The sequence below is a fragment of the Hippopotamus amphibius genome, chromosome 4 (genome assembly GCF_030028045.1).
Source record: "Hippopotamus amphibius kiboko isolate mHipAmp2 chromosome 4, mHipAmp2.hap2, whole genome shotgun sequence".
NCBI lineage: Eukaryota > Metazoa > Chordata > Mammalia > Artiodactyla > Hippopotamidae > Hippopotamus > Hippopotamus amphibius.
In genome coordinates, this window is record NC_080189.1 from 69,982,464 (window position 1) to 69,998,123 (window position 15,660).

General features: G+C 37.8%; 1 protein-coding gene across 3 annotated transcripts in view; it reads right to left on the reverse strand.

Moving 5' to 3' along the window:
* Nucleotides 1–1,147: 1,147 nt before the first annotated feature.
* Nucleotides 1,148–15,660, reverse strand: part of ANKMY2 (ankyrin repeat and MYND domain containing 2) — a 36,272-nt gene continuing 21,759 nt past the window's right edge. For 2 of the 3 annotated variants that reach the window (XM_057730475.1, XM_057730477.1), the window contains exons 6-10: nucleotides 13,346–13,560; nucleotides 12,431–12,566; nucleotides 7,775–7,903; nucleotides 5,950–6,079; nucleotides 3,367–4,532 (exon numbers count right to left, since the gene is read on the reverse strand). In XM_057730475.1, coding sequence (XP_057586458.1) covers nucleotides 4,348–4,532; nucleotides 5,950–6,079; nucleotides 7,775–7,903; nucleotides 12,431–12,566; nucleotides 13,346–13,560 — 795 coding nt within the window. In that variant the 3' untranslated portion in view covers nucleotides 3,367–4,347. Of the gene's footprint in view, nucleotides 1,320–3,366; nucleotides 4,533–5,949; nucleotides 6,080–7,774; nucleotides 7,904–12,430; nucleotides 12,567–13,345; nucleotides 13,561–15,660 lie in introns of those variants that run through there. The other variant, XM_057730476.1, reaches the window with a different exon arrangement.

A 15,660-nucleotide genomic window follows, 5' to 3' on the forward strand; every position in this document is an offset into this window, starting at 1 on the left:
AAACGTTATATTAAATGCCATTTGGAGAAAAGCACAAAACAGAAGACGTGATCCTGACTTAAATAATCTAAAACTCTACCAAAATGGAACACACAATGGAGAGGGTGTTTTTAATTAAGTTCTTTGTTTTAAACAACAGAGACCCATTCAAGCAGGCTCAAGTGAAAGCATGTTTATTTCAGGATCCATCAGGCGATCCTATAGGTAGGAAACAGAAAACACTGATGCCTAGACTTGTGGAGGGGCTCTGGAATCAGACACGTCTAGCTTAGCTCTTCCACTTACCAGTTATGTTACTTGAACAAGTTAGTTAATCTCTAGGCTTTCATTTCCTCTTATTTAAAATAATAATAATAGTTACTTCATGGAGTCTCAAGGATTAAGTTAGATCATGTATGTAATGTGTTAGGTAGAATGGCTTTCTCAAAGTAAGTGCTCAATACATGTCAGCTATTACAGTTGATCCTTGAATAACGTGGGTTTGAGCTACTCGAGTCCACTTACATGCAGATTTGTTTCAATAAATACGTAGCACAGTACTACACACTCCACAGCTGGCTGAATCCACAGATGTGAGACTAAGAATATGGAGGACCGAGGGAGGTTATACTTGGATATCGAGGAGGGTGGACACCCCTAACCCCCACATTGTTCAAGAGCAGCTGTGCCCCTTAGGAACCATACCTAGCATCACAGAACAAATGTTTGTGTCCCCTCAAAATTTATATGTTGAAATTTAACTCCTAATGTGATGGTCCTTGGAGGTAAGGCCTTTGGGAGGTAATCAGGTCATGTGGGCAGAGCCTCATGAATGAGATTAGCATGCTTTTAAGAGGCCAGAGAGCTAGCCCGCCTTTTCTGACATATGAACACAGCAAGGCAGCCCTCTGTAAACCAGGAAGAGGACACTCACCAAGAACCTGACCACACTGGCACCCAGATCTCGAACTTCCAGCCTCCAGAACTGTGAGAAATAAATGTTTTCTGTTTAAATCACCCTAATCTACGGTAATTTGTTTTAGCAGCTCAAACTAGGACACTATTATTATTATGTTATTATTATTAGGGTTCTTCAGAGAAACAGAATCAATTGGGTACACGCATATATAGAGAAAGCAATTTATTTTAAGGAATTGCCTCATGACATTCTGGGGGATGGCAAATCCAAAATTTGTAGGGCAGGCTGGTGCAGACTTGAAATTCAGGTATGATTTGATATTTCAGTTTTGAGTCCAAAATTCACAGAGCAGGCATTTGTTGGCTGAAGCTTATTGTCTGTAGTTGGCGTTTCCATGTTGCTGGCTTCTTCCACCTCAAATCTGCAACAGACGAGGCAAAAAGAAAACCCAGAGGAAAAAAGCCAGTGTCACTGCCTCGATCCTGAGGGGCCAAGCCAATGTGTCCTCTTCTGTTTGTTTTATATGTAATATCTAGGAGTAAGGAAAAGTACGTCTACTCCAACTTCCTAGAAGCAAAAGTGTTCAGTTTTTTTTTTTTTTAACGTAACTGAATTTGTTTCCTTTTGTGGCTTCTGAGTCTAGTGTCACATTTTAGGAAGGCCTTCTTTACGCCAAAGTCATTAAGAATTTTTTCATGGTTTCTTCTGGAATTGATAATTTTTTTTCACATTTAAATCTTACCCATTTGGAATCATCCTGGAATTAAGTAGTTTTATGTGAGTTTATGAACTAGCTACCTGCCTTGCCCTGAATAATTGATCAATTACGTAGCCACCTGATTTATTCCTGACTAATTAAGATCACTATTTAAAAAGATACCTTTATTGATTTATAAAACTAGAATTTTGTCCTTAAAGGACATAGAAACTAGGCTAGAGCCATCTTTTGGCGGAGGGAGGGGAATCTCCTGTTTAACTGCTAAAGAAGAAATTTGCTTTTTACTAAACTAAGATCTTGCTTTTCGTCTATGCAAATGATGCATTATCTCAGTTTACATAAACATGCATTAATCTCTATACAATTTTAAGCAAATACGAGTTTTTCCAAAATAAACATCAGTAAAGAGATGTGAAAACACCTGATACTGATAGCTTCTTTTCCAACCAAAATAACTATAATCTAATCCAAAACTTGACCTGCCTTTGTACTTTTCCTAAGAGCATATAAATCTCAATGATTTTAATTTATGTGCCTTCATTCTCCTTTTAGTTATATCTATATATATTTAACTCTTTAAATTTGATCCATTTGTTTTCTAGTTGTCACAAGATGTATTAATAATTCTGTTTCTGAATTATAGAAAGCCAAATGAGAAATATGCTCATGTAACCAAACCCCACAAACCCAGTGCAGACTGTGTCAGAGCCCCATGGATCTAACACTTCCCTCCTTCAGTCCCTCTCTTTTCTGTATCTGCTCAGTGCCTGCATTCTCTCAGGTACCTCTACATGTCAGCTCCAGCAGCTCTGGAACTGTATCCCTGTAATTTAAAACTGTCCCAAGGGAGAAACAAACAAAAATCCTCACTCTCTGGCTTCAGGAATGTAAAGTTTCTAAAAAGTACTCTGATTGGCCTGGTTGGAAACCATAAGAATTGGAAGACATCTAGCTCCTGCTCAAGCAGGGGACTGATTTGCTTCAGAAGCCGGGGAGATGATCCTGAGAAGATAGAAACACTGCAAGAATATCTACTTTGAGAATTTCTATTAAGTTTAATATCCAATGATGTTAAAACTCAAGTAAACTCATATACACGATGGATGACTAAAATTAGTCATCTTTTTAAGAGCCTAGGGATTATCTACCACATCCTGTAAAATAATGGCTTGTCTTTAGAGCTCTTTTATTATCTTTTGACTGCAGAGAAACTACACTGATGGTAAACCTTAAGAGTGTACAATGTAGTCAAAACTACAAAAATCAGGGAATTCAGGTTAAAGAACAAACTTGTGGAAGAGGAAGGCCTGGGAGGACCATTTTTCTGGTCAAAGATAAATGTTTATCACTGTGTAGCTTAAGGTACCTTAATGACTGAAGGGAGGCTTGTCATGATTGACAAGTTCAGGTAAAATCTGCCTGCAGAATTCCTACTCACTTAACCCTCAACAGTGATTTACTCACATTAAGTCTTCCTAGAGCAGCACGGTACAGGGTGTGCGGAAGATGCATGTGTTGGGACTGGGAGAAAAGTGAGTGAGTGTGAGGAAGAGGAAAAGCAGCAAGACAGGAGAATCTGATCAGTGAAGCGAGGTGAGAACTCTAGCCATTTTGATTTGCAATTGTAAATATTAAAATAATGATTACTGTGTTCTCCAGTATTTGCTAAGTTTCCTAAAATGTTTTAAGTTCCCTAATATTTCTTAAATATTTGCCAGCCCCTGACAGCAAAAAACTATGAAACGAGATGTGAGTTGGCTCTATTAGTAGGCACAATTTATTTTACAATCAGCACAAGGAACTTTGAAACACAGCAGTATCTTCAGATCTCATACTTTAGCTCTATTTAAATACTCAGACACTAAAAACTGATGCCAGGACAGTCTATAAATGACAGTTATAAATCAGTTTGTGGACAGGAAGCTCCACATGAAAAGCTTACAGGAAGGTAAGAGCCTTTCAAGTGGAAATTGGCACATAAGTTGGTTTTATAATAATTGTGGACACAGTATATTTAGCCTCTGTTTAATTGACAATTTCATCAAACATCTTTTTTAATGTACATGCTGAGATAACTGTGGCTATGCCTTAGTTCTTCCTGGGGGATCTGACATTTCTGAAGGTACAAATACTATAGATAAAACGTCACTGCAGGACCTATATAAAGTTCAGACTGCTTAGGATTAAGTCTATAAGAAAACAACAATTAGATCCTTTAACATGTAGCTTTTCTTCATTTCATAGCACCTTAATAAGTAGAACTTCACTATTGTAAATGCTATTTATATGCATTTTATTTATATATAAGTTATGATTCTTTTGACTACCCATCTCTAGGGCTATAAAATTTTTCCTTCCTGAAAATCTCCTCTCTCCTACAACTGTTCTGCTTGCCTATTTGTTCCCTAGAGACTATATTTCTTCTTTAAAAGGGGATTTATTTTCCTTTGAGAACAATGGCGGGGAAGCCTACCTCAGAAAGGGAATAGAAATGTTTCTCCTATATTTTGAAAAAAAATTTTTCTCTCTAGGAATATCTGTCCAATTATAGAACAGAATCAGTGGGAAATCAGGGCATGGCAGACAGAGCGCTGCTGGAAAGCCCGTATTCCATGAAATGTGGGATCCTGTCACCGTGCCATGCAGGTATGCAGGCAAGGACACAGCCACGTGAGTTCTCCAGCTACCTCCCAGGGTGAGCACTGTCCGCGCTGGCACCTGGCCCTGGCGCTTACTCCTCGGATACCTGCCGACCTGCAGGAGTATCCCCTGAGCCTTGCAGCCCAGCGTCCCTCTGCAGAGATTCCTTCCCCCCTTCCACAGACTCTTCCGCGGGGCAGTCCTCCGGGGGGAGTCCCCTTTCAGCCTCCGGCTGCTCCTCATTAACACAATGAGGATGGACAGCAAGTTGGCCATCTGATAAAAAGGAAAAAGACAGCAGTCACTTTGTTCCTACTGTGTGCCGGACACTCTTCTAAGGGCTTTATGTGTCTTAGATCATTCCATCTGCGCAACAACCCTGAGGCCTGCCTCGTATTCTCTCTCTGATCCTTCCTATCATTCTTTCACAAACGGGGAAACTGAGAAGAGAGGGGTTTGTTAACTTGCTCATAGTTGCCAGCCAGGAGAACAACAGAACTGGCACTGAACTCGGGCCTTGAAATCAGGATGGCTGACTGGCAAAACCCACGTTCAAATACAGCTTTGCCATGAATTAGCTTGACGTCGTTCGTTAGGGTAACTGCCTGTACAAGGCTGTTTCCTTATTCGTAAAGTGGGGCATAAGAACGCCTATCCTGCATTTGTGGAGACTAAAGGTGCAGAACAGTGTGTGATACATGCTGATGTCTGACAACCAGGAGCTCCCATGCTACTGGCAATCCTCCCATACGGCTTCTTTATTACATGACCAGCCGTTATTCACCGCCTTCAACATAAAGGATATAAAAGTTTGGTCCAGAAAACAGGAGAAAGCACAGCAGTCAGAGAGCCTGACTATTCTCTTAATGATGTATTTATACAAATTCTGTATGAATTCAGTGTTGGACAAATCATCCATTCCCATTAATAGTGTTTTTCTACCAGGTGGTAACGTGGACATGGTCCCTTGAGGGGTGGAGATGGATGTGCTTAGTATCAGAATCACCTGGGCAACCTTTTCAAACTATTACTCCCCAGAGAGTGGGATATATCCTCTGGGTGGGATGCTGGGGCGTGGGTGGTTCTCTTCCCCGATATGGGTGGGAATCACTGCTGAAGCAACTCACTGCCTCTGATGAAAATGAGTCATACACTTCAGGAGGGAGGGAGAGGAAAAATAATATGGAATTCACTGCCATCACACTTGTAGGCATTTAATCTGTGCAAGTTAATTTGTAATTTTCAAGTTTACTCTGTAATTTCACCTGAAGTTTCATAATTAAGAAATTTAAAGGCTTCCAACCTTAAAATCTTCGGGTAGCCATTAGAGGAAATTTAATTATTTTCTTATTCAAAGACCTCAAAATCCTTTGTGAACAAAATATAAGTAACCACTCATTACGAGTACACTGTTCCCGGGCAGTCTCATGAATCAGAAAGTAGAATGTGGAATAAACAACATTCCTCAGAATTTTATCTTTCATTTTCTAGTGATATCTAGGCTGACTACACTCTTGAACATTATCCCAGGGGCCCAAAATAGGCATACATTTAACTGTGATCCTTATGGTGGTTAACCTCCAGTTTCCTTGGTCCCCTGAGAAGCCTCAGTTCCTATGTGTCCTGTGTTAATATCATTGATCCATCCTCTCCCCTCTCACTACCAGTATGATCTCGGTTTTTATACACTTACTGTTCTCCTCTTCACTCTTTTCTTTGGCAGCTTCCATCTGTTGCTTCTCATAAATGTCCTTGAGATTCTTACAGATTTTCTTATGTGCAAACCAGTGTGTCTTCTGGCAGGTCTGATCGCAATATATTACCTGAAGGCAATTGCAGGTTTATTTTCAAGAGGTGTAATCGCATAATTTTTAAATTATGACTTTAAACCAACTACTGTGCTGTAAACAGGTTAACTTTTCTCTGCTTTATCTTAAAACCATGATGTGTAAATGTGTATTGATTTACCTTTGTAATTTTTAGCTTACACTTTCTAACAATAATGAATATATAACACATGGTCTACCAAAGACTCTAACAAATGATTTATTGTACAAGGACAAAGAAGATACAATTCTTGTCCCAGAGGAGCCAGAACAGGATGGGACAGCATGGAGGGAGGCAGATAACCAACAACATGATTTATATCCTGGTACAGGATGTAATACCAATGGGAGCACAGAGGAAGCAGTGACTCACTCTACATAGAGGGAGTCAGTAGACAGAGAAACGGGAAAGAAACACTCCAAGTGGATGGAACATCTTGCATAAAAATGCAGGAATAGGAAAGTGAATGCTATGTTCAAGGACAGCAATGAGTTTGTAGAAACAGAGCTTAGATTTTTGTAAGATTATATGCCAAGTACAGTGCGATGTCCTGACACATAGATGGCGTTATAGATTGTATTACTGGCCCCAATTCTTCCCTCTTCACTCTGCCCATGTGATTTCAAAGTTGTTTTCACTGAAGGGGAGGAGAATTGACTTCAAATATGGCCATGCAAACTGTCCTCGCCAGAGGAATGAGACAACATGGCAATTTTAAGGCTAGACCTCCAGAGACCCCATATATTTCTACTTGCTTACTTACACCTTTGCCATCACCATGAGAATATGCTTAGCCTGGCCTGTTGGTCCAAGGAGGATGAGAGACACATGGAACAGAAGTGCCCCAGTCAACCACAAACATGAGAGAAAAAAATGAATGATTGTCATTTTAAGCAATGAATTTTGGAGTGTTTTTATACGTGGTAACAGTTAATCAATATAAATGGTCTAAATTAATTCTCACAAATCTAGCCCCGTTTCACACATAAGGAAACTGAAGTTCAGAGAGGTAATTAAAGGAAATGAAACTGGAGGAGTAGATAATAGCAGAATACAATGGGTTACAGAAGGATATGCTGAAGTATTTCAACCTTAAAAACACGAGGAAATTAACATAATCTACAGGGTAAAGTGAAGGCAGAGACGCATGCGTGTGGGTAATATTTGTACGTGAGAAGAAAACCCATTCAGATATGCCTTTTATAAACATAATTCTGGCAGAAGTGGGTAGCAGTCCAGAAAGCTTAAAGATTGGTGACAGTCAGAAGGGAGTTATAGTTTTGCAACAAACAGCTGACGAAGAGATTGTAGTTAAAGTCAACAGTGCCTATTTATGAATTGTTCCATTGTAGGTTCTCATATCTGTACCAGTCTCAGTCCCCTATGGGCAATTTTTCTCTTGTTTTCTCATATTGACTCATTTATTCACATTCTTTCTTTTTCAGGGGTGGTCAGCATAGAAGCTGGGCAGCCTGGGAGTTTGACAGAAGACAGAGAGGGCACAGGATAAACCACATTTATCCTGTAGATCTCTTCCGAAACTATTTTAAAATATTAGCTATAATACTTTACACATAATATATTAGAAAACTAATGTCAACTATTATATTTACAGAATATTAAAACTCAATTACCAACTTGGATGAAATCTAAACCAGATGTCAACGAACTTAAAAGAACTTCATTCTTACCATTTTGCACACTGAGCATCTTTTGCTTGCTGCTTTTTCTCCACAGGTAGTGCAAAATTCAACATCCACGAAACCCACCTGACCAGTGATGGCCTGGCTAAGTACAGAGAATGCAGTAGGATCAGAACCCTACAGTAGGAAAGAAGAGGAGAAAAAAACCTCTGAAATCACCATTGAAAGACTACAGAGAAAACACTTGGAGAACAAGAGACAAAATGATCAAAGGCAAGAGACTGCACAGACTTTATGACAAAATGACAAATACCTTTTTGAGTACACCTTTTCTCTACACAAAGTACACGGCAGGTAAGTCATGGGTCCAAATATCCAGACAGAAAAAATTTGGCCCTATTCTAGAATAAACGTATTTTTTAACTAGGGTTATTCAGTAAGCACACAAAGATTTCAGATAGAAGGCAATGAACTCAGAGTGGAATTTCCTTCTGAGAATTAAGACAATTTACATATTCTGAGGGACAATTTACAGGGTACACCACAAATGTTTATCTTAATTCTTAAAAGTTTAGTGCAACTTAAGTGTTTTAAAGACTTTTTTTTAAAACTATTTACTTGATGCAGGTCTGCAATTCTAATAGTTAAAAATTATCACCCTTATCACTGAAATGTTCCAAGCTCTTAAAATTAAAGAGACATACAGGGCTTCCCTGGTGGTGCAGAGGTTAAGAATCCACCTGCCAATGCAGGGACACGGGTTCGAGCCATGGTCCGGGAAGACCCCACATGCCTCAGAGCAACTAAGCCCGCGAGCCACAACTGCTGAAGCCAGCGCGCCTAGAGCCCATGCACCACAAGAGAAGCCACCGCAGTGAGAAGCCCACACACCACAACAAAGAGTAGCCCCCATTCGCCGCAACTAGAGAAAGCCCAGGAGTAGCAACGAAGACCCAATGGGATTGCCATATATACATTACTAATCAGAAAAATACCAAATTGTACACTTTAAATATATGCAGTTTATTGTTATGTCAATTGTATCTCAATAAAAGTTCTTAAAAAAAAAGCAGCCAGTAAATAAATAAATTAATTAAAAAAAGAGAGACATACATGTGATTGCATTAGGGTATTAAGAAAAACCAAAAATATGAAAATTTTCATATGGTTACTGAAAATCAGAATGGCTTGCTAAAGAGGATTTATGAAATTTTTTTACAGAGGAAATTATATGGGCAAATATTTATCTGCCTGAGATAATGCTATTAAGACCTATTTAAATATTTATCTGCCTGGGATAATACTATTAAGATCTATTTAGAGCAATTACAGGGTACTGAACTATCTTACCTTCTCACAACAGTTCTTATTTCTGAGTTTTTCAAATGTGCTTCTTTATTCCCAACTAAAATTTTGCCAACTTTCATAGTTTAAATTTTCATTTGTATTTGCTTTTTCTTCCTAAGAATATTTGTTTTACTATTATCTTACCAATTGTACATAACAAAGATTCACAAATGCCACCCTGGAACACTGTTTTACACTGCACTCATTTTGAAACTGCCTTGCTCTCCTAAAAACAAATAATGACTGAGTTTCCTTTCATGTTCAAAGGCTAAGAATTCTCTTTTGTAATGAAGATAGTATAACAGTGAGGAAAAAAAACAGGTGAAATAAAGCCTCAGATATTAGACATGTTAATAATTTCATCAGGAATGAATGTCTATGGCAGCTGTGCTCAAATGATGGTGTGCACCAGAGAATTTGTTAAAAATTCAGATTGATCTATACTTTCTAAATTAGAATCTCTAAGGATGTGGTCCATGTACCTGCATTATTACAGGTAATTCTGAAACACACACAGTTTGAGAATTATTGGTACTTAAATGTTACAATGAACACTTATTAATCGATAAAATTATTTTGCCTCAAAAGTAATCAGACAATAGTCTGGCCCACAGAGTATGATATATTCAACAGATTTTACAACAATTACATGTTTGTGCTGAAATATTTTTTTGTAAAAGTGACCGAGACATGTTCAAAATCTCCCCCAAAATGGGACTTTTGTGGGAATCAGAAAACAATGACATTCTCACAGATATAACCAGAGGTAAAACTAAAGAATTTTTTGCTACAAGTATGGCTGTTAATATGAACTACTGCTTCAGAAAAAACTGACGGTACAGCAGAGTAACCACGTGAAATCTTTCGTATCATAGTTGAGTAACAAGAATTCTTTCTTGCTCTACAAAATCTTGTCATCTACTTTGTTAAATATGAATCTGTTTAGGCACCAGAGCTCCACCTATAGAAGATTCTCAGCCTAAAAACAAACAGGATGTTTTATTCAATGTATCCTATAAAATCAGAGACATTAGCTAGCCTTCCAGAAGTTAAAGAACACACTGTCAACTGATAAAGCAAAATATCTCTAACAGTATTATCTGTTACAATGCTGGAGCAGCATTTCTCAAATGTAGCCACGCCTCACACTTCCTACAGAACTTTGTGACAGGTGGAAGCCAGCGTTTCACAGTAGGCAGAGGGAAACAAAACCTGCACAGGAGGGCCCAGCATCTGCACTGCTGGAAAGTACCATAGGTGACCCTCGTGGCAGCCCGCCGTGAGAACCACCATGTCACAGGACAAGATTGACACCGCTTCAGAGGCTTATGAACTCGCAGGTTACTGGAAGCTATGAGGCAGTAAACAGTGGCTCTCTGGGACATTCACAACCACAAACATTGCAGACAAAGTTTTTCGGAGAGCAGATTACGTAACTCTTAAAGAACAAAAATTTTTAAAGAGAGAGATTTTTCTAAAGTGCATTAAATAGATACTATCTTATCTTAATTATTAAACCTTGTATTGATGACTCAGATCACTAGGATAAACATCAATCATACACCATACACTCTAACTACATTATTTTATGATAGAGGGCCAGGGTAGATTGTTGAGCCTTACACTGACCTGCTTTGACTTTTTAAAAAAGTACTCCAGCTTGCTATTTTTAGTTTTTCTGTTTTCTCCCTTGAAGATACAATGTCAGCTATACTTGTTAGTGCTGGAAATATCCCACAGCAGCCACTGTTAATTGCTTCTCTGATGGCCATTCCCCCAACTTCCTTGCTAATAGGAACATAAATTTGTCAGAGCAGCAATGTTTAGACCAGCCAAAAACATTCATTTCCACAGAATACCCATTTCTCCCAAATACTCACTTCCACCTGTGCCACTGAGAGTGGTCACGTGGCACAGCACTGGGTTTCAGGGAGAGCTTGTGTTTCCCAGCTCTCCTAGGACAGGAATGTGAGCTTGCAGGAGGAGCATTAGATGCCTTGCTATGGTGAGGTCATTAGCATGTGTATGGTAATCTATACGGCTAAAGAATATTCCATGGAAAAAGGGGAAAGTGTTTGGGTCCCCAGTCTATTTCTGAGCTACTGCACCAGATCTGGTCTGCCTACCTTTGGGCTTCTGAGTATGTGTGAATAAATAAACCCTTATCTATTTAATTCATAGTTGGCTGGAGTTTGACATGCACAGCCAAAACACTTTCATAATTGATAAACCACCCTCATAATTTGCTAACTTTAATCTTCCAAAAGCTTAAACACCAAATAGCCAAGCATATTAAGGAGCAAGGGGAAAGAATCTCTATGTGAAATCACGGTGAGTCTCAGGAATAAATCAATGCATGAACTTCATGAGATCATCTTGTGTGCTTAGGTCTTTCTTCTTTCACAGTTCTGAGTAGGTGAAGTCTTGATGCATAAAGCAGTACCTGGAACCCATTTTTAGTCCTGATTTTTCAGACTGAGAATGATATAACAGCCTAGAGAAGGCAGAGAAGAACCAACATTGCCCGATGGAGGGAGGAAGCCATGGATGGGAATAGTGTCAGGACCAGTTTCTTGCCTAATAGACAAAGGCTGATAAAGGATTGGATTGAAATGCATAAAAGCATAACTGGTGTAGATAAGGTGAACTAAAACCTATTCAAAATAGGAAAGGCAGGGAGGGTCTTTCATACTGTTTAAATATATGACAAAAGGGCAGTGAATAATTTAAAGAGCAGATAATAAAGTTAAAATTTACTTCCCATAACTGGCAAGTATAAATAGATTCCTTTTTTTAACGTATGGAAAATGTGTAAAATCAGAGGCATGAAGCTAGAACATAAGAAGTTGGGACATACTTTGAGATTGTTTAGCAGGACACACAATGAGCCTTCTCATGACTCATCCTTTCACATCCCCCCGACAGGAACCCATCAACAGAGACATTCAATTTCTACTTTCATCTAGTGTGGGATTTTGTACTGGTTTTTCACATGCTACACGTGAACAAGTGTGGATCTATATTTCACAGTGCATGTGTACCCATGGTTAAGGGTTTCACAGAGGCATTAAGAACGTAAGTATCCACTGTAACAATCTATATTCCGAAATAAGGATATCCTGTTTATTAAACCAGGAACATATAAATGGAAGAAGAGAATTGAGAGAGGGGAAATGGATAAACAGAAACAGTATTAACAGGCAAACCTATCTCCATGTTTGTTTCTGAAATTTTTCTAAAGTAATAAAGTTATGTCTTTATTAAATAAATAATGCTAAAGAGAACATGCCTTTAGTTGTACAAAATATGGTAAACAGGTCTTACTGATAGAGTTAACTTAGTTATGAAGAGCCTTACAATTTCAACAGGAGCAATGCTTCGCACCAGCTGCTGGAGGAGTGTCGCTTCACAGTAAGGAAATTTTCTGATACTTTCTCTAATGATCTTTTCTTGATATATTGGAAAGCCATCAGAAGCTCGGCCTTTTAACAAGCTGAAACATATTTTTTAAAAAGTAACTGGAATTGAATTACTAAGCATTTCCTCCCAGCTGAACCCATGAACTTTGAGTAGTTTCTTCTTTGCTGCTTAAGATTTTCACTATGTCTTCACATCATGAGGACAGACTCAACTCAAATTGCTGTTCTACCTGCACATTGGGCCAGGCCTTATCAGGTTTAGGGACCCAGAGATGTATTTATAAAAGTGACTCCCGACATAAAACATACTAAACACTGTTATCAGATTAGCTAGTTAATTATTACCATGTCAGTTATTTGAACAAAGAATGAAAACTCTCATTGAGTCACACCCTTCTGACTTAGTTCTGTTTTCTTAGTAAAACTATAGGCGAATTTGATTCCCAGTAGCCAGAGAACAAGGGCAACACACAGCTTTCCGAGGTACAGGAACAGAAATACTCTGAGCACTGTCAGGAATCCAGAGCAGCAATTACAGCTTAGCACACGTATCCTCAAACTTGGACTTGGGCTACTTTCTAGCTGCATGATTTTACACGTGCTATTTAACCTCTCCAGACTTCAGATTTCTCACCTATAACTGGGGATAACAAATGCATTATTGTAAAGAGTATAGAATGGAATCATCAGTCTAGTTATAATAGTGCTCCTTGTTTCTCGCAGATGAAATGTGATCTCAACAATAACAGCTGCTGCTAAAATGTTTAAATTTTAAATCCAGAATGAGATTTCACATAGTAAGACATTATACATTTGAGTGTATTTTAGACTTGACATGGGTAAAAAACAGTACCTTTTGATTAGAGTGTCCAATTTATTCTCTCCATCTTTTAAGAAGTTAATGCATTTCTGAAAGATACAGCTGATGTAATGCATTTTCATAGCCAGTACTTCATTCATGTCTCTTTGCTTCATACATTTCTCACAAATCAAATCCATCACCTTGTAGCATTTATTCAGAGCTGCTGCTTCTGCCAGCAGAGGATTCTCATTTATAAGCATCACAATCTAGAAGAAATCCCAGTAATCTTAAAAATTCCATGAGAGATTTTCCATGTACAAATTAGGTGGTCAGTTTTGATTACCAAATAAAGTCTTTCTTATGATCACATATTTACTATGTTAATTCAAATTAGAATGCAAAGTGCCACTGATCAAATTGTAAAACTAATACAGAAGGATGCTGAGATCATGGAATCTCTTGAACTCTGTATATCAAAGTTATCAAGTGATTTACCATCCAGCTAAACCAGGGTGTTAGGTGGCCACTTGGAATCATGGTGTCACTATCTCTGTTAAAAGCACTTTTACTAAAGCTAAGTATGGCATATTTGCACACTCTTTACATACAGAATCAAATCACAGAGCAACCCCTACTTTTAGTTAACGTTACTGAGTGTTAGGATTTCATGGCTAGGAAAACCACAGTTCTCAACCATTCTTGTTAATTATAAGGAAATGAGATTTTTACAGACAGAAGTCTAAAAATAAAAAGTGTATCACTTACTGGTTGACTACGTATCTCTGTGGAAAATTTCCTAACAATGCTTCTAATCATCAATGTGAAAAGGTCAAAGAGGAAAGCAAAATAGCTTTAAAAAGGGATTATTAGAGAGTTATCCAATCTGATGCCTTATGAATCCCACAACTCTCATATATGCACGGATTTAGCCCAAATTTAGTACAATAAGGAGTATTTTTTTTTCTTTATTGGTTGTGGTAGGCTTGCACAGGACAGCTGTAAAAATCTAAAATGAGACACAGCAATGTAAACGTGTGTAACATAGGCACAACTGTATTCTCAGAGCAGAAGGTCATTCAGTATTTGTTAACTTACGTGTTACTGCTAAATACCTATCCCAGGTAATCTTAGGAAACAACAGGTAGGAGATCTCATGAATTAGATCCTTTTCTTTAGACATGAAAAAAGATAATTTGTTACCTTAAGTAAAACCCATGCCGAGCTTCCTACTTGAAAATATAACATAAATTAAATGTTCTTGTTAAATTAAGATTTTTACTTACTTTTGACACTACTAAATTGATATATAACCTAGTATTTTACTTAAAATATAGCACTCAATAATAATTTATTCGATTTCATGAAATAAGTATAATCAGAATCCTTATTATAAATTTGCTGACAACTTTCCCTACCATAACATTTATCATTAATTACCTGTTTATATTTCTGCTGTCAACTGCAATCAATTGAAGCTGTTTGCTCAATATTTTGTATACAGCATTTGTAATCAAAGCATAGGATCTAAACTTACATGTGAGAATTCTTTAAAAAAATCCCAAATAGAACCCAGATGAATGATTTTTTTGTTAAAGATATTAGACTTTATTTTACAACATACAGCAGTACACACAACAAAAAAATGATATATACCCACAGCTTAACCATGAGCTCACTGAAGCATTTACTTAGCTTCACACAAAAGCATATTTGAATTAGTTTCCTTCCTTTAATCCCTGCAGCATTATAAAATAATGAATTTATTACGAAGGGAATCATTATTAATTACTGAAGAGGAATAAATAAATTCTGGGCTTAAAAATCATGTTAATAATCAAAAGAGAGGATCACTTGCACACATCTGTCTCCTAACCACTTAGAGACCCTGCTAAACTCTATTGTCATTTTTCCTGTGACTCTGTTTTCCTCCGTTATAATGTCTGTATTCTGGGCATTAGCACAATTCCCCAATTTCCTATTGAAAACAAACATTCTTATTGCTATAGCAGCCACTTAACCTCCATGCAAATGTATCTGTGTTAGGTACACTGCAGTGAAAAGGTGCACTGTTGGATCGAGTGTTGTACTGTGCTTATTTTAAAAGGTCTTTGATTTGATAGTGGCTGTTAGTTACTATTTTATAATACACCCTATGAAGATCCATGGCAGCTTGAATAGGGGTAAAGCAATGAAAATGGGCCACCACAAAAGCAACTGGACAGCTTTTATCTAAAGTGTGGATAAAAGAAAGGTTTTCAAGTGAATAGACTATTTATGCCTCCAAAAAGCAAGGTGTGGTCTAATGGAAGGTACTATAATCATAGAATAGTCTCTCTTGTAAGATCAAATGCTCTAAAAAATATAGT